This window comes from Eublepharis macularius, chromosome 1 (genome assembly GCF_028583425.1).
Source record: "Eublepharis macularius isolate TG4126 chromosome 1, MPM_Emac_v1.0, whole genome shotgun sequence".
Classification (NCBI taxonomy): domain Eukaryota; kingdom Metazoa; phylum Chordata; class Lepidosauria; order Squamata; family Eublepharidae; genus Eublepharis; species Eublepharis macularius.
The window spans coordinates 8,548,219-8,565,584 of NC_072790.1; the positions used below are offsets into that span (position 1 = coordinate 8,548,219).

The window sequence follows — 17,366 nt, forward strand, 5'->3', positions numbered from 1 at the left end:
CCTTCTGTCACACCCAGGGCCCTTCATTCCAGTCAGGGGCCTGTCATTTCAGTCCCAGAGCCCTTCTGGCACACCCAGGGGCTGTCATTCCAGTCAGGGACTTGTCATTCCAGTCCCAGAGCCCTTCTGTCACACCCAGGGGCCATCATTCCAGGCAGGGGCCTGTCATTCCAGTCCCAGAGCCCTTCTGTCACACCCAGGGGCCATCATTCCAGCATGGTGCCTGTCATTCCAGTCTCAGAGCCCTTCCGGCACACCCAGGGGCCGTCATTCCAGCATGGTGCCTGTCATTCCAGTCCCAGAGCCCTTCTGTCACACCCAGGGGCCGTCATTCCAGTCATGGGCCTGTCATTCCAGTCCCAGAGCCCTTCCGGCACACCCAGGGGCCGTCATTCCAGCATGGTGCCTGTCATTCCAGTCCCTGAGCCCTTCTGTCACACCCAGGGCCCGTCATTCTAGTCAGGGGCCTGTCATTCCAGTCTCAGAGCCCTTCCGGCACACCCAGGGGCCGTCATTCCAGCATGGTGCCTGTCATTCCAGTCCCAGAGCCCTTCTGTCACACCCAGGGGCCGTCATTCCAGTCAGGGGCCTGTCATTTCAGTCCCAGAGCCCTTCTGGCACACCCAGGGGCCGTCATTCCAGTCAGGGACTTGTCATTCCAGTCCCAGAGCCCTTCTGTCACACCCAGGGGCCATCATTCCAGGCAGGGGCCTGTCATTCCAGTCCCAGAGCCCTTCTGTCACACCCAGGGGCCATCATTCCAGCATGGTGCCTGTCATTCCAGTCTCAGAGCCCTTCCGGCACACCCAGGGGCCGTCATTCCAGCATGGTGCCTGTCATTCCAGTCCCAGAGCCCTTCTGTCACACCCAGGGGCCGTCATTCCAGTCATGGGCCTGTCATTCCAGTCCCAGAGCCCTTCCGGCACACTCAGGGGCCGTCATTCCAGCATGGTGCCTGTCATTCCAGTCCCTGAGCCCTTCTGTCACACCCAGGGCCCGTCATTCTAGTCAGGGGCCTGTCATTCCAGTCTCAGAGCCCTTCCGGCACACCCAGGGGCCGTCATTCCAGCATGGTGCCTGTCATTCCAGTCCCAGAGCCCTTCTGTCACACCCAGGGGCCGTCATTCCAGTCATGGGCCTGTCATTCCAGTCTCAGAGCCCTTCCGGCACACCCAGGGGCCGTCATTCCAGCATGGTGCCTGTCATTCCAGTCCCAGAGCCCTTCTGTCACACCCAGGGCCCTTCATTCCAGTCAGGGGCCTGTCATTTCAGTCCCAGAGCCCTTCTGGCACACCCAGGGGCCGTCATTCCAGTCAGGGACTTGTCATTCCAGTCCCAGAGCCCTTCTGTCACACCCAGGGGCCATCATTCCAGGCAGGGGCCTGTCATTCCAGTCCCAGAGCCCTTCTGTCACACCCAGGGCCCGTCATTCTAGTCAGGGGCCTGTCATTCCAGTCCCAGAGCCCTTCTGTCACACCCAGGGGCCATCATTCCAGCATGGTGCCTGTCATTCCAGTCTCAGAGCCCTTCCGGCACACCCAGGGGCCGTCATTCCAGCATGGTGCCTGTCATTCCAGTCCCAGAGCCCTTCTGTCACACCCAGGGGCCGTCATTCCAGTCATGGGCCTGTCATTCCAGTCTCAGAGCCCTTCCGGCACACCCAGGGGCCGTCATTCCAGCATGGTGCCTGTCATTCCAGTCCCAGAGCCCTTCTGTCACACCCAGGGCCCTTCATTCCAGTCAGGGGCCTGTCATTTCAGTCCCAGAGCCCTTCTGGCACACCCAGGGGCCGTCATTCCAGTCAGGGACTTGTCATTCCAGTCCCAGAGCCCTTCTGTCACACCCAGGGGCCATCATTCCAGTCAGGGACTTGTCATTCCAGTCCCAGAGCCCTTCTGTCACACCCAGGGGCCATCATTCCAGTCAGGGGCCTGTCATTCCAGTCCCAGAGCCCTTCTGGCACACCCAGGGGCCATCATTCCAGCATGGTGCCTGTCATTCCAGTCCCAGAGCCCTTCCGGCACACCCAGGGCCCGTCATTCCAGCATGGGGCCTGTCATTCCAGTCCCAGAACAGTCTATCTGGGCCCAGACACTTTCCTTCAAAATCCATTCCACGTTTTCATTGCACCTCTTTTTTTGCTCTAATGTGTTTCAATGGAGCCCATGCAAGTCAACAGGCATTCCCGTTTCCCATTATTTCCTATGGGCATTCGAGCCTCTCTCATTATTTCCAATGGGCAATCCTGTCATTCGTTTTAGTACATCCCTTTTTTGGGAAAACTAGCGTCAACTTATACTTAACTAAGCAGGGGACTATTGGGGGTATTCCTCTTTGTAAGAAACCAAAGAACTCTGTAGCATTCTCAACTCTGCGCTTGTCCGCTGCACACCAGGAGAGGATAACGTGTTCCGGGAGGCCTTTATAATGGATATTGATAAAGGAACGCCTGTTCCTTTAAGATACGTTTGGAAAGCGCTATTAACGTTTGGGCTGCGTCCAGGGGGGGGGGGTCTGTCGTCCCCCTTGGCACCAGGCGCTCCCCCCCTCCCCCGCCAGCACGCCTCCTCTGCAAGGAAACGGCGCCTGGGAGGGAAGGAAGGAAGGAGGGCGAGTCACGGGCCGGGTCGCCCCTGCCTGCCTCCCCTCCGGAGCGTGGCCGAGGCGCGCTCCCCGGAAAGGTGCAATGGGGGCCGCCTGCAGCGGCGCCTCTCCCGGGAGGCCGCAGCTAGCCCAGGCAGGCTCCCGCCCCAGGCACGCAGAGGGGCTGGGGCTGCCGGCTCCCAAGTTGGGACATTCCTGGGGGGCGAGGCCTGGAGAAAGTGGGGCGAGGGGAGGGGAGGGGCCTGGTCTGGCATAAGGCCATAGAGCCCCCTCCCCTCCAAAGCAGCCGTCTTCTCCAGGGGAACCGATCTCTGAAATTCCGAGAGATCTCCAGCCACCACCGGGAGGCAGAGGCTGCGCCGCGCAACGCGCTCAGCAGCGGTTTGTCCCTTGGCCGCCGCCTTCCGCCGGGCAGCGCTGCGGGGCTTCGCGTGCCAGGAGTGGGGCGGGGCCGGCGGCGGCATTGCCAGGGCGCCTCTTGCAGCCGGGAGGGAGCCAGGCGGGCAGCTGCGGGCCGGGCCGGGGCCGCGCCATGGCCTCGGTGAAGGTGGCGCTCCGAGTCCGGCCGCTGGACCGCAGGTGAGGCGGAGGCGCCCGGCGCGGGACGCGCGTCTTCTGCGTTCAGACGTGCAGCCGCGTGTCCGCGGGGGGAGGGGGCGGGGAGGAGCGGCCGGGAGAGGCGGCCGGGAGGCCCCGCGGGGCTGGGCTGGGCTGGGCTGGGCTGGCGGGGCTGGGCGCTCGGCGGGGCGGCGCCGGTCCTCTCCTGCGGGTCCCGGGCCAGGAGCGCCCCAGAAGCCCGGGGAGCCCGGCCAGAGCCGCCCGGGGCGTGTCGGCTTCGGAGGCTCCGCGCTCCCTTCGCCAGAGAGCAGCACCCGCGTCCGAAGGAAGGAGCGCGCCCGGACCCCGGCCTCTTCTGCCGCAGCCCCCCGGGGCCGCCCTCGTGGGCGGCGGTCCGCGGCCGAGGGAGGCGTGCAGGGAGGGGCCCCGGGCCTCGGCCCGAAGCTGCTCCCTGCTGGGCCCCCTTGCGGGTCTGCGAGGGGCTGCTGCGAGGGACCCCCGCCCCGTGGCTCTCCGGCAGCCCAGCCCAGCCCAGCCGCGTGTCCCAGTCTGCTGTGGGGAAACTGGTCCGGGGGCTGTTGGCACCTCGAGCGCTTCGCGGGGAAGGGTTGGGTTGTTTGGAAAAGGGTGCATGTGAAGTATCTGCGGCCAACCCGGGAGCCTGGCGGCTGCGAAGGGCGCCTCGGGAGAGCTCCGGCTGCCGTGGGTCGCCAGTGCTGCCCGGCGAGCGCCGCGTTCCTTTTACTCTTCCCCAAGTTCTTGGCCCTCTCCGGCCGTTGGCCCCCCGGGGCGGCTGCAGAAGAGCCAGAGGTGGGCAGCGGCGCCGGGAGATGCTCACGCCTACCCTGACTCAGCAGGACAAAAGTTAACTTGTCTGCAGCCATAAAACCGACCGTTATCGGAGTTTGCAATTTCTCTAGGCTTGCAAAGAAGCATTTCCTTAGTTGCCCCGGGCGAGCCGGAGTTGCCTCCAGGCGACCATGCCAGAGGATTCTTTTGCTCCGCCTCTTCTGTGAGCTCTTTGCTTCTCCTTTTCCAGCAAGGGCAGGGATTAGTTCAGCAGGCAGCCCTCCCTGGCAGCGTCCTGTGGGGGAGACAGGTCCTCTCTGGAGGCTGTTTTTCTTTTCCCACCTGCTGAGACAAATGGCTAAGCCGTGGCCCTGCCCTGAACCAATTCCTTGCACTCCAGTGATGGCATTTGGGGTTCTCAGCCCTGGTGAGGTGAAAGGGGTCAAATCCATATGCTCTGACTTAAGCAGGGGCCAGATGCCTTCTCTTTCTGCCACAGAACAAGGAATGCCAAAGGACACTGTCAGTTTGAGAGCGCTTTACCTTGCTGGCTGTTAAAAACCTTTTTACTCATTATATATGGGTACAGCAACCCTGAGGATTCCTGGCTTTACAAGTTAATGAGTGTTTTGTGAAGTTTTCCAGCTGAAGGCACGTTTTGTCTCTATGAAGGACAGCACTTGCATTATTTACACACTGAAGAAGTGCTGTACAGAAAAGGAACACATCAGTATACCTCTGTCTGTATTCAAGGCTTTCTGTAATTTGAGTCTGTGTGTAGTTTTTGGCTTGAAATAGAGAACAAAGACAGATGGTTGTGCAAAGTAAACAGAAAGTTTGTAATACAAGTGAATTGTCCTGATTCATAGAATCACAGAGGGGCCTTACAGGCCATTTCGCCCTGCCCAGTGCAGGAGCAGCCTAAAGATTCCCAATAAGGATTCCTCCAGCCGCTCCTTGAAGCCTGCCAATGAGGGGGAACCCACCACAAACCCAGGCAGCCAATTCCACTGCTGGATTACTCTTAACGTGAAGATGCTTTTCCTAATGTCCAGCCGATACCTTCTCTCTTGTAGTTTAAACCCATTATTTTGAGTTCTATCTTCTGTTACCAACAGGAACAGCTCCCTTCCCTCCTCTTAAGTGACAGACTTTTAAATGCTTGAAGAGAGCAATCTCGTCTCCCCTCAGCCTCCAAGCTGAACATGCCCAGGTCCCTCCGTCTTTCCTCTTGGGACTTGGCCTCCAGGCCCCGGATCATCCTGGCTGCTCTCCTCTGCACCCGTTCCAATCTGTCTGCATCCTTTTTGAAGTCCGGCCTCCAGAACGGCACACTGTACTCTAGGCGGGGCCTGGCCAACACAGTATATAGTGGGATGGAGACATCCAGTATGCCTGCTTTGCATTTTTGTGACCCAAGTGAAGAACCTGGCAGTTAGGCACGTTAAGTTGCATCTTATCCAAATCTGTCCACTTTCGCAATGACTTCAGATCTTGTTGAGTTCTGTCTCTATCTTTGCTACTCTTCCCAGTTTGCAAATGTAATGAGTAATCCTTTCACGCCTTCATCCAGATCAAGATGTTGAAAAGCGCTGGGGCCCAGAACCAAGCCCTGTGGCGCTCCACTGGACACCTCCCTCCAATCAGACGCGATGCCTTTGACCAACTACTCTTTGGTTGAGGTTATCCAGCCAGTTTCCTGTCCATCTGACCATGCCAGGGTCCAGTCCACAGTCCTCCAGTTTACTCATCAGAACACCATGAGGAACCTTGTTGAAAGCTTTACTGAAATCCACATAAACTTCATCAACAGCTTTCCCACACTCCAGTAAGCCTCTCACTTGGTCATAGAGGGAGATGAGGTTGGCCTGGCAGGACCTGTTGGGGACAAATCCATGCTGACTTCCCCGTATCACCATGTTGCCTGCCAGATGCTTGCAGACTGACGCTTTTCATATCTGCTCCAGTATCTTCCCTGGGACGGAGGTCAGGCTGCCTGGCCTGCAGTTCCCAGGATCCTCCTTTCTCCCTTTCTTGAAGACTGGGATGACATTTCCCCTCCAGCACATCACCCGTCCTCCAAGAGGCCTGGAGGATGACTGACAAAGGGCCTGCAAGCTCTTTTGAAAGTTCTTTAAGCACCGTCGGGTGCACCTCGTCTGGCCCAGGGGATCTGTACAGCAAGACGCTTCTCCCCAACTTCTCTGCCCATGCCAACCAGCATCCCCGTAGCCGTGCTTTGCCTACTACCATCTTGGGGTGGGCCTGTTCTCTCCTTCAAGAGAAAACTGAGGCAAAGTAAGCGTTGAGCCTTTCTGCCTTCTCTCGGTCCTCTGTCAGAGTTTCTCTCTCAGACTTGTTCAAGCAGCAATATAGCAGGGTGTGTGTATGTTCATTTCTTCCCCCTTGAAGGCAGTAAAGTGATAGTTTGTGTGGGTTTGTAAAGGACTCTTGGATCTCCATTTGGATTTAATATTGCTTCTCCCATTAAGTATATCAGGGCCTGCAGCCTTTCGGAGCCACATTGGGAATTCTGACACAGTGTGGAAGGCACCGGAACAAAATGACTGTCCCAAAATGGCCGCTGCAGCTTCCCTTCAGTCGCAGAGTGAAGATCTTTGTGCTGTGGAAGCAGCTTCTGCCAAACTGATGTTTTTAAACATCTGCATGATGCATCAGATCTCCAGTGGCCAATCTGAAGCTGTTCTTTGCAAGAGCCCCACCTGGCCCCACCCTCTTTCTAAAAACTTCTGGTGGGCACCAGAAAAGGTGTTGGCAGGCATGGTTGTGCCCACGGGCACCACGCTGGGGACTTCTGCAATATGTTGTTGTGGGGATCACCAGTGTTGAGTAGTTGGGGACAGCATCGACAAAGGATGTCTAGAGACCCTGATGAAAAACTAGATGATTTACAGTATCATCCTATTCAGAATTACCCCCTTCTAAGGCTGACACTGTTGTTTATGTGTTGTTGTATTGGAACTCCTTCACACACCACATTTTTGGGTGTGGGTGCATGAGTGTTTTCATTTTTTTACATATCTGTAAAGCTGTCATGCAGACAGATATGAAATGAATTATTTTGGCCCTGGAATTCTTGTGGCTCATGTGCCAGGCAGCAGGGATTGCTCTAGCACCCTATAAAGCTAACAGACCAGAGCAAACTTCTGTATTTTGCTGGGTAATGTGCGAAGCCCTTCTTGGAAGCTAAGCAGGGTCAGACATCGTTAGTACTTGGATGGGAGACCGCCAGTGAAGTCCAGATTCGCTAGACATACTTGGATGGGAGACCGCCAGTGAAGTCCAGATTCGCTAGACACACAGCAGCAACTTACGGCCAACTCCATGGGGTTGTTAAGACAACAGACGTCCAGAGGGGGTTTGCTGTTGCCTGCCTCTGCCTAGTGGCCCTAGACTTCCTCGGTGGCCACCCCGGTGCTGACCAGCCCCGACCCCACTTAGCTTCCGAGATCTGGCGCAACGGGGCTAGCCCGAGCCGTCCAGGACAGGGCAGGCGTGTCATGGAGGGATCATGATGGATGAAGCATGATGTTCTATTTGGGCCGTCAGTATGGAAAGTGTATTTGCTGCTTGGTGCAGAATGAAGAGTTGTCACATTTTTTTTACAGTATCTTGAAAATTTTGTTTACAAATTTTTGAAAACATATATTGCCACATTTATGGCCCTGGGTTCCTTTACCGTGGCCTGATGGACCAAAAAACCAGATTGACCACTGTCATTCAAGGGGAGCACAGAAAAGAGACGGTTATGCCCAGGAAAAGCTCGTTAAACTATTTTTAAATATATATTATAGATAGATAGATAGATAGATAGATAGATAGATAGATAGATAGATAGATAGATATGATATGATATGATATGATATGATATGATATGATATGATATGATATGATATGATATGATATGATATGATATGATATGATATTTCCAAACATACAAACGTAAATAATACACTATAATCCTGTAAACCTAAAATAAAAACTACATACATCCATTTAAGTGGAACTTACTTAAACCTACTTTTGATATTTCACTTCAGTTTAAATATCTTATTCTATCTTTACAAGCTGCCTTCATATCTAATAACATTTTTATCAACTTATAAAATTTTTATTATGAACATGTATTACCTCTTTCTGTCTATCATTCTCTTTATTAATTTAATTTTGTTCTTAGTTTTCAGCTATATAATTAAAAAAAGTTTTCAGTTTATCTTGAATTTCCAAAGTTGGTCCATTATGTTTAACAGAGGATAATTTTGCCGTTGTCACGTACTCATTTAATTTATTCTTCCGTTACTTTGGGCACTGTCACCCTATTCTTAAATAGTTCATTGTGTATTTTTGCAATTTTACTTTGTAAAATATGTAATAGCTTATTTTTCGGATCCTTTGGAAACTTGAATTATCAAGCTCTTTTTAAATCTAAAGGCAACCTGAGTTGCGTTCCTTTGCACTGAGTACGAAGGTGCTCTGGGACTGATCTTGTGACCTTTGAAATCAGGTGTTTCTTCGTAAACATTAAACTCGCGCAAGCCCCGGCCTCTGCTGCTTTTTTCTCAAAAGGGGCTCTTACACAGTCCACTGAATTTTTATGGAGGAATAAATAGTTTCTGGGGTGCCACAAAACGGATAAGGCAGCTCATTGTGTGATTAATTTTGGTTTGTGGGAGAAGCAAGTGCCTGCCCTTCATGAATTCTTACCATTTTCTTGAGATTCCAGCAACCTTGGCCGTTGCAGTTATTTGGTTTTCTGTTGCAGTGGGTTTAAGATACAAGGCCAAAATGTAGTTCGTAGAATCATAGGGTTGGAAGGGACCTCTAGGGTCATCTAGTCTAATCCTGTCATTCACAACTACCTCCCCCCCCACACACACACCCAGTGACCCCTGCGCCATACCCAGTCGCTATAGTCTTTCTTAAGGTAATAAAAAAGTTATTGCCAGTTTGGTAATATTAAAATAATTTCTGGAAGAGAAGTAATTCTCTTTTGAAGTAGAGTGCAGTTATAATATTTGTAATGCTTCTTTGAAATGGAAAAAAAGATCCCTCGTTCTGGATTTCCTGTTTCCGTCTGGTTCTCAGATGAGTTCTGGATTGGAAGTTGTTTCCAGAGACTTTTCTTACCTTTTAGCATTGTGTTTGTCAGTTGTGAGGGCATTAGCATAACCATCGTTGATGCTGGGAACGGCAGCCCCTGCGAAAACCAGACTGCAGAGCTGGTTTTGTTGCCTAGGATCTAGGAGACTCGGGTTCAAATCCCCACTTTGCCATGGAAGCTGGCTGGGTGACCTTGGGCCAGCCTAACCTACCTCACAGGGTTGTTGTGGAGGTTAAATGGACAGCGTGTGTGGCCCTGGGGTCCTTGGAAGGAGGGCAGGATAAGACGTTAGTTACTGAGTCAGGCCGCGGGTGCCTGGCAGCGGCTCTTCAGGGTCTTGGGTACAAGGCTTTTGTATCACCTCCCGCTTTAGCCCTTTAACTGGAAATCCCAAGGACTGAAGCGGATCCTTTTGGCAAGCCAGGCAGGTGCTCGGCCACTGAGCCAAGGCTCCTCCCTGCTGGCAGCCGCCCCTTTTTGCTATAGCTGGAGTTGGATTACCTCCCTTTGACTTACTCCATCCTGGTGCAACTTAAATATTTCCTCTCTGGCAGTGTGCACATTCCCCGTCTTTCTCCACTGTTTTACTTCATATTCAGGAGAGGGTGCCCCCAAGATGATCCGGCTTGGATCACGGTGCCAGGTTTGTTGATTTTAGTGCATTGGCATAAGATGGTACAAAGCCAGCCTCGGTCATTAATGAGCTATTGTAAAACGCCCTGCCTTCTCGAGTTTCAAATAAGGACTGGCTAGACTGGCTGTACAAGTACAATATATCAAGTTCAATTTTTGCCACGCCTCCCTTCCCAAAAGGATGCGGAACAGAATTACAAACATAGGCCAGGATAAGCTGCTTATTCAAAGCTGAAGCTTTGGCAAACGTGCCCAGTTGTCGTGTGTGTGTGTGTGTGTGTGTGTGTGTGTGTGTGTGTGTGAAGGGAGGGTTTTCTTGTCCAGAGCTGACAGCGATTTTATACTTCTCCATCGTTGGGGAGGCATTTGCCTTGTTACAGTTATTCTTCAGTTGGGGCATATGGGCCAAAATCTCTGCCCCCCCCCTCCAAATTTCTAATCCATCCGGCCACTTTCTGCAGGGATCCTTCCTTTTAGCACTTTAATAGTTCACGGGTCCCCAGGGCAGTGATCGAGGGGGCCAGATGAATTTCTCTAGGAAGGGAATTGCGTCATTTTGATGCCCATGACCAAGGCGGCCTTTTCTCGGGTTGCCCCCCATCTCGCCTCAGGTGAAGAGGGGAAGCCGAGCAGGAAGGGGCCAAGATGCAAGGGGAGCTCGAGGCGGAGGAAGCCAGGGCGAAGGGAAGGAAATTGGCCGAAGCCTGCCAGGAAGAGACGTCAGGGCTGGCAGTCGCTCATCCACTCCCCTGTAGCTGACTACGCATTTCTGCCTGCACTTCCAGTGTCTGGTGAACATCTTGTTGTGTCACAACCCTTGTGTATAAGCAGTTCACATGAACGAAGCTGCCGCTTTTTTACATTTTGCAAATGGAATGTTGTAGAGTGGATAATATTGCAAAAAATTTAAAGGGCTTTAAATGTACTCTTCAAAGCACTGCAGTTTCCACATTCTGTCTTGTCTCTGCTATCGTATTTAAGCCGATGGAGAATGAGGTGGGAGGCACATTTCTTCTCATGAGCCTCTTACGACACGGGCGAGTGGTTTGTGTGTTGACTGGCACCCGGGAGATTCAGGCTCAAATATCTCCTCTGCCCTGAAGCTCTCTTGAGTGGCCTGTCAGTGTCTCTCAGCCTAACCTACCTCACAGGGTTGTTGTTGAGGGGCAAAAATAAAGCAGAGAAAACTATTTAGGCCACCCAGAGTTCCTTGGAAGAAAAGTAGGATAAATGTGTTTAGAGTAAGATGAACCCAGAGGAAAAGTTACTGCCGTGCTGGCGTAGGTGTCCCTTACTCTGCTATCTCAAGGGCTGTTGTGGCTTCACTTTGTCTGGAGTTGTGGCTGTCAGCACAGCACAGAGTGTGTTCCCGGTTCTAGTGAAATGCCTGCAGGCAGCCCTGTAAGTGCCGTGAATAGCAAGTATGCAGAACCAAGGTAATGCGATAATTAATTTGATGTAAAATAAATGTTAACTGTGGAACGTGAACCTGGGAACCTTGTTATATTCATACCACAGTAAGACAGAAGCACCAGAGAATTGAAATGCAGTGCGGGAGCAGTTAGAATGCCAGGCTAGGACTGCGGGAGAGACCCAGGTTCGAATCTCCACTCAAAGCATGAACCTCACTGGGTGACCTTGAGTCTGTCACTCGCGCTCAGCCAGCCTAACCTCCCTCTAAGGTGGCCTTCGTCCACAGAGGGCCTGGAGTTCGTGAATTAGAACGGATGTGCAGACCACAGAGATCAATTCCCCTTTAGGAAATGGCTGCTTTGGAGGGGGGACTCGGACATTATACCCAGTTGGTCCCTCCACTCTACAAACTCCACTCTCCCCAGGCGTCACACCCCAGACCTCCAGGAATTTCCCCAGGTAGAGTTGGCAACCTTATCTACCTCACAGCTACGTTGTGAGGCTTATATGGAGGATTGGAAAACATGTCTGCTGACCTAAATTCCTCGAGGGAGGCAGAGCGGGATAAAAATGTAACCAATAGATTCAAAATGAACACAGGCAAGTTGAATGGAAAATTAGGCCGCAATGAAAAACGGAACGAAAGTTTATTGTGGTTGAAGAAACAGGTATTGGCTGCCTACAGGCATCAGTTGCCCTCTCATGTTCTTAACTTTTGCTGTCACAAGTGTTCTTACCGTTTGTTATTTTTTACAGGGAAAAGGATCTGGGTGCTAAATTTATTATTTCCATGGAGAAAAATAAAACAGCAATTACAAACATGAAGGTGAGAAGGTTTTCAGCAGCCTCGGGGAATAATTTTCTTCTTTTTGTCTCCTCTCGTTTCCTGGCAAGCTGGAGTAGGGTTGTCAGAATTTGGGGCGATGGGCATCAGGCAGGGTTGCTGTCACATACTGGAGAAGTGGTTGGGCTGCAGATCAGCACCCTGCTGGTTCCAATCCCACTCCTGCCCTGAGCTCAGCAGGTGGCCTCGGGGGAGCCCCTCCTCTCAGCCCAGCGCCCAGCGGGGGAGAGGGGAGAATAACGACACTGGCCTTGTCCACTGCCCTGAGTGGCGCACTGCTCTGTCCAGAAGGGTGCTGTAGGAGCGCAGTTACTACTGTTTATTAAGGATCTGTGAGAAGGTGGCCTGTGGCCCCATGCAGCCTGCCAAATATTTCCCCCATGTCGGAGTGACTTGCCGGGGCTGAGACATGGCCAGCATCCCTTCTGTGGGTTTGGGGGCGGGGGAGCCTTAAATAGGCTGATACAGGCAGTGGGCTGTGCTTTATTACTTGTGTCTCAGAAGTCTAATCTGTATATGATACGTTGGGACAGACCTTAATGCAGCGACACACCTGTTTTCATCACAGTACGGGGGCCCTGCATCAGGTTTTGTTCAAATATTAAAACAGGGCTTTGAACGTATGCTGAAAAGATTGTTTTATGGATGAGGCTGGATATCGTGCTGTCCTGTGGACGGTTATTCCTATACAATATTTGCAATACCAAGCTTGCTTTTTTTCTCCTGTTACACACATTTTTAAATAAGCCCCAAAGAGGTTTAAAATGAATTAAAACTTCTTTCCTAACGCACTTTTAGATGCTCTTTTTCTCCTGCAGCAAAGGGCTCGACCGTTCAGTAATGTTCCTACACGCTCGTTGGAGCGGATTCTACCCTCGCCCTCCCACTCCACCGAGCAAAGGTGGGAGGGAGCCTTCCTCCAGCCTCGGGGGCCTTCCTCCAGCCTCGGGGGCCTTCCTCCAGCCTCGGGGGCCTTCCTCCAGCCTCAGGGGCCTTCCTCCAGCCTCAGGGGCCTTCCTCCAGCCTCGGGGGCCTTCCTCCAGCCTCGGGGGCCTTCCTCCAGCCTCGGGGGCCTTCCTCCAGCTTCGGGGGCCTCCCTCCAGCCTCGGGGGCCTCCCTCCAGCCTCGGGGGCCTTCCTCCAGCCTCGGGGGCCTTCCTCCAGCCTCGGGGGCCTTCCTCCAGCCTCGGGGGCCTTCCTCCAGCCTCGGGGGCCTCCCTCCAGCCTCGGGGGCCTTCCTCCAGCCTCAGGGGCCTTCCTCCAGCCTCGGGGGCCTTCCTCCAGCCTCGGGGGCCTTCCTCCAGCCTCGGGGGCCTTCCTCCAGCCTCGGGGGCCTTCCTCCAGCCTCGGGGGCCTTCCTCCAGCCTCAGGGGCCTTCCTCCAGCCTCGGGGGCCTTCCTCCAGCCTCAGGGGCCTTCCTCCAGCGGAAGTGGCTCTTTCATAGGAGGGCGAGCCTTTGTAGCTGGAGGAAGGCTCCCGGAGGAGAGGTTGGATCCGCTCTGCCACCACCCCTGTTAGACCCTGCTTAAAACGAGTTAGTGGGGAAATGTGGCCGTGTAAAGGACTCAGATACAGCGAGTAACTCTTCTTTACATAGTAGCTATTTTTTTCTAGGCAGCAGTTACGATAAGATGTTAATCAGTATTTTTTCCCCCCAAACTGTATGCCATTGAGAGACCTTTGTTTAAAAAGTTAAATCCTGCCCCCTTCCCCCCCCCCCCCGGTGAGGACCTAAAGCAGCACCACCTCTCCCTTGTCCATTTCATCTTTACAGCAGCAGTCCTGGGAGGCAGGTTAGCCTGAGAGTGACAGACCCCGGGTCACTCAGGTCGTTTCGGTGGCAGAGCGCAGACTCATACCCAGTTGTCCCAAGTCTTGGCGTCTCTTCACACGCGATGCCTCAGTGCATGTTCGTCTAGTGTAGGGAGACACAATGTTAGCCAGGAAACATAGTTTAAAAAGACAGAGCTGGTGGAGATCGCTCCTCAGAGGGTTTGCTAATTTCATCTTCGCCTCTGAGAAGGCTCTGTCAGTTTCACCTCTCCAGTCTAAAACTGTGTGGGGTGGCAACCAGAGGGCAGCAAGGAATGGAAATGGGCTGGAGCTGCCTTCCAGAGCCGGGCTTTGACCTGGAGAGGTTATACTGGGCTGAAGTTTCCCTTCTGGCATTTCACAGCCCCTTCACACAGCTCCAGTGTATAGCAAAGCCTTTGCTCTGCTGCTGGCTCTGTCTTTTTAAACTACCCTTCCCGGCTAACATTGCACCTCCCGACACGCGTTCTTCACATGTCAGATGTCTCGTGTAGAGAGATTCAGTGTCGGGGCGACTGTCGACTAGTCTGATCTCATCGGAGCTTGGGAGGTAAGCAGGGTCGACCACACTTGAATGGGAGGCCTGGCTTGCTGTGCAGCGGAAGGCAATGGCAGACCACGTCTGCCGTGAGAACCTGGGGCTGCCATGGGTTGTGGCTTGAAGGCGCACAGTTAATGCCCTGACCTGGGTGGCCCAGGCTAGCTCAGTCTTGTCAGATTTCAGAAGCTAAACCGGGTTGCCGTGGTTAGTACTTGGATGGGAGGACACCAAGGAAGATGGCCCTTGCTGTGCGGAGGAAGGCCGTGGCAACCCACCTCTGCTCTTCTCTTGCCTCGAGACCCCCCCCCTCTCCCCCAGTCCTGGAGCTGGCAAGAATCAGTTGCAATGGCACACAATTATTAATTAGACTAATAGTGGCCCTTTTCTGGACAAGCTGGCCTGCTTTCATATTGGGTTATTGCAATACATTCAGTGTAGTGCTGTTTTGCAGAAATTCAGTTCAGTTGAAATGTTATGTTTTGGATTGGTTGGTGCCTTTATATCTAGTGAAAGTGAGCGAACCAGCTAGCCAGTTGTAGGTACTTTTACATCGTATCTGTGAATGCGCCAGCCTCAGTTTTGTAAACAGAGATCATAGCCCGTTCTCACTTGTGTAGGAAGGGGAGCTCTTTTCAGCAAAATGTAACACACGTACAGTGACCTGCCAGTTAAACTGGGGGAGATCTTAGACACAGGAAGTTTTATACCACCCTGATGTCAAACAGAGAAGAGAGGAAAAGCTTTTTGGTAATACGGCCTTATAGAATTTTGATTTCACTTTACCAAACTCATTCATCTTTAGATACCGGAAGGAGGAACTGGAGATATGGGAAGAGAACGGACTAAAACGTTTACCTATGATTTCTCGTACTTCTCGGCAGATGCTAAAAGTCCAAACTATGCATGCCAGGAAATGGTAAGCAGCTGGGTACCTGAGAGCCTTTTGCAGAATGAAGGGAGAGTGGCCGAGTCTGGTGACCTGAGTGGGAATGTCATTGATAACTGGGAGAACTTTAAATGCTTCCTCTGCTTCAACTCTTCCATGCAATAATATGTTATGAAAGCTTTATTAATGAATGTCAGTCACACGTTGGCAGCACAGCGCTGAGAACCGTTTCCTGCGTGTAAGCAGAATTCTGAGTAGACAGGATTACTCTCTTAGGGGGCAACATTCAAGTAGCCTTTGTTTAGTTTAAAACCTTCCAGATCGACAACTGATAGCAGATACAACCAGTCTATTAAACTGATATTTATATGCCCACATTATTTTTGAGTTACCCTTTTATCCTCTGTTCCTGTTCAATAGCCAGGGTTTGACAAACCACATCAATTAATCCAAAATATTTGAAATCTTTAACAAGTTTCTCGGGTGTTCAGAAAGCTACCTAGAAACAATATTGATTGTTTTCTTGCAATGTCTTAGATTCCCCCCCACCCCCCCCTTTCTTCCTTGGGCTATTTGTTGGGGATATAATCTGTATTTATGGGCCTGGTTTTGCAGTCCTGTGCATGCTTGCTTGAGATTAAGCCCCACTGCATAAAATGGGACTAACTTCCATATAAACTTGCATACAACCAGGTTATGAGTATCCACAGAGGCCTTACCGGAAGGCTTAAATAATAATCATGGAATAGTGCTCAGTGACAAAGGTAAAGAAAGATGTTTTATAGCTTAGCAAACTTGTTCTGTTCCAGATGCTTGTGATATTTGTCTTCAGACTTCCTTCTAACTACTGTCAGTACAATCCTAAACAGACTTACTCCAGTCTGAGCCCATTGAAATCAATGGGCTTAGATGGAGTAACGCTGTTTAGGATTGCACTGTGAAACCCTAATGTGACAATACTTCCCGTCTTGTTTTCCAGGGCAGGCTTATGCAGATTTAAGGTTCTGCTTCAAAGCACTATCCTGCTTGCTGCCGTTTATCACATGGACGTCCCAGGTTGCGATAAAAGTTGCATTGGTCTTTGGTAAAGGGACTGTGTGAAGTTCCCTTGGACGTTTTGAACACTCCAGAACAGAATTGCGAGTTACGCTGATCTTCCGTGTTGTTCGCTTCTGTTTTGGAAAATACTTACAAACAATAACGTTTCGTGAATATAGGAAGTTCCTAGAAACAAACCAAGTATTCCTTGGCCCCGAAAGCATCGCCCTGCCTCTCGAAGGCAGCGGCTTGAGAGCAGGAGTCCCATGATAGTTTAATATGAAAAATACACGGGAAGCTTTTGGGTTCCAAGATGCTGGGGTGTTTTTTTCCCTGCCTTACAGAGTACAAAATGGCTTTCATGTCCCAATGTGAATACTGCAAGGATGAAAGTTGAGTAAGAAATATTTCTCTCTGTGGCATAGGCTGTCTTTGCAATACAATGAAAAAGTTGTAGGAAGGCCCTGGCACACAGGGAGGATTTCAGCGGTGGATGCCTCATTGGGCACTTTTGTGAACTGGTTAGGGAAGCAACAAGTTCATTTTGTTGAAACTTCTTAACTGATCCTCTTTAGGAATTACTAAATGTTGTCTCTAGAATGCTGTTGTACTATATCAGGTCTGATACTTGGTTGGAGGGAGCAGGTTAAAAGTTACATTTACAATTATGCTGTGAAACATCATCAGACTCTTTTATTCCTTTTCTCCACCTCTCCCCCCCCCCCGCCTCAGGTTTTCAAGGACCTTGGTACAGATGTCCTCAAATCTGCCTTCGAAGGTTATAATGCTTGTATTTTTGCATATGGACAGACTGGATCCGGGAAGTCTTACACAATGATGGGAAATGCTGTATGTTATGTTTTTCAGATTTTACTTCTACTGGTTCATGCTTTTTTCTGCCATCCATCCATCCATCCATCCATCCATCCATCCATCCATCCATCCATCCATCCATCCATCCATCCAAGGTTCTGTCTTGTCCCCTGTGCTCTTTAACATCTACCTGAAAGGCCATCCAGTGATTTGGGCTGGGTTGTCACCAGTATGTCCATGACACTCATCTCTTATCTTGTGTTCCCGGCTGATCCCAGTGAGGCTGTAGAAATCCTGAACTGGTGCCTGGAGGC

General features: G+C 51.6%; 1 protein-coding gene across 4 annotated transcripts in view; it reads left to right on the forward strand.

The window, feature by feature from the left end:
* The first annotated feature begins 3,089 nt into the window (after positions 1 to 3,089).
* KIF16B (kinesin family member 16B) overlaps positions 3,090 to 17,366 on the forward strand; it is a 155,689-nt gene continuing 141,412 nt past the window's right edge. For all 4 annotated transcript variants that reach the window (XM_054970397.1, XM_054970407.1, XM_054970417.1 and 1 more), the window contains exons 1-4: positions 3,090 to 3,183; positions 11,876 to 11,945; positions 15,118 to 15,231; positions 16,972 to 17,088. In XM_054970397.1, coding sequence (XP_054826372.1) covers positions 3,137 to 3,183; positions 11,876 to 11,945; positions 15,118 to 15,231; positions 16,972 to 17,088 — 348 coding nt within the window. In that variant the 5' untranslated portion in view covers positions 3,090 to 3,136. The remainder of the gene's footprint in view (positions 3,184 to 11,875; positions 11,946 to 15,117; positions 15,232 to 16,971; positions 17,089 to 17,366) is intronic.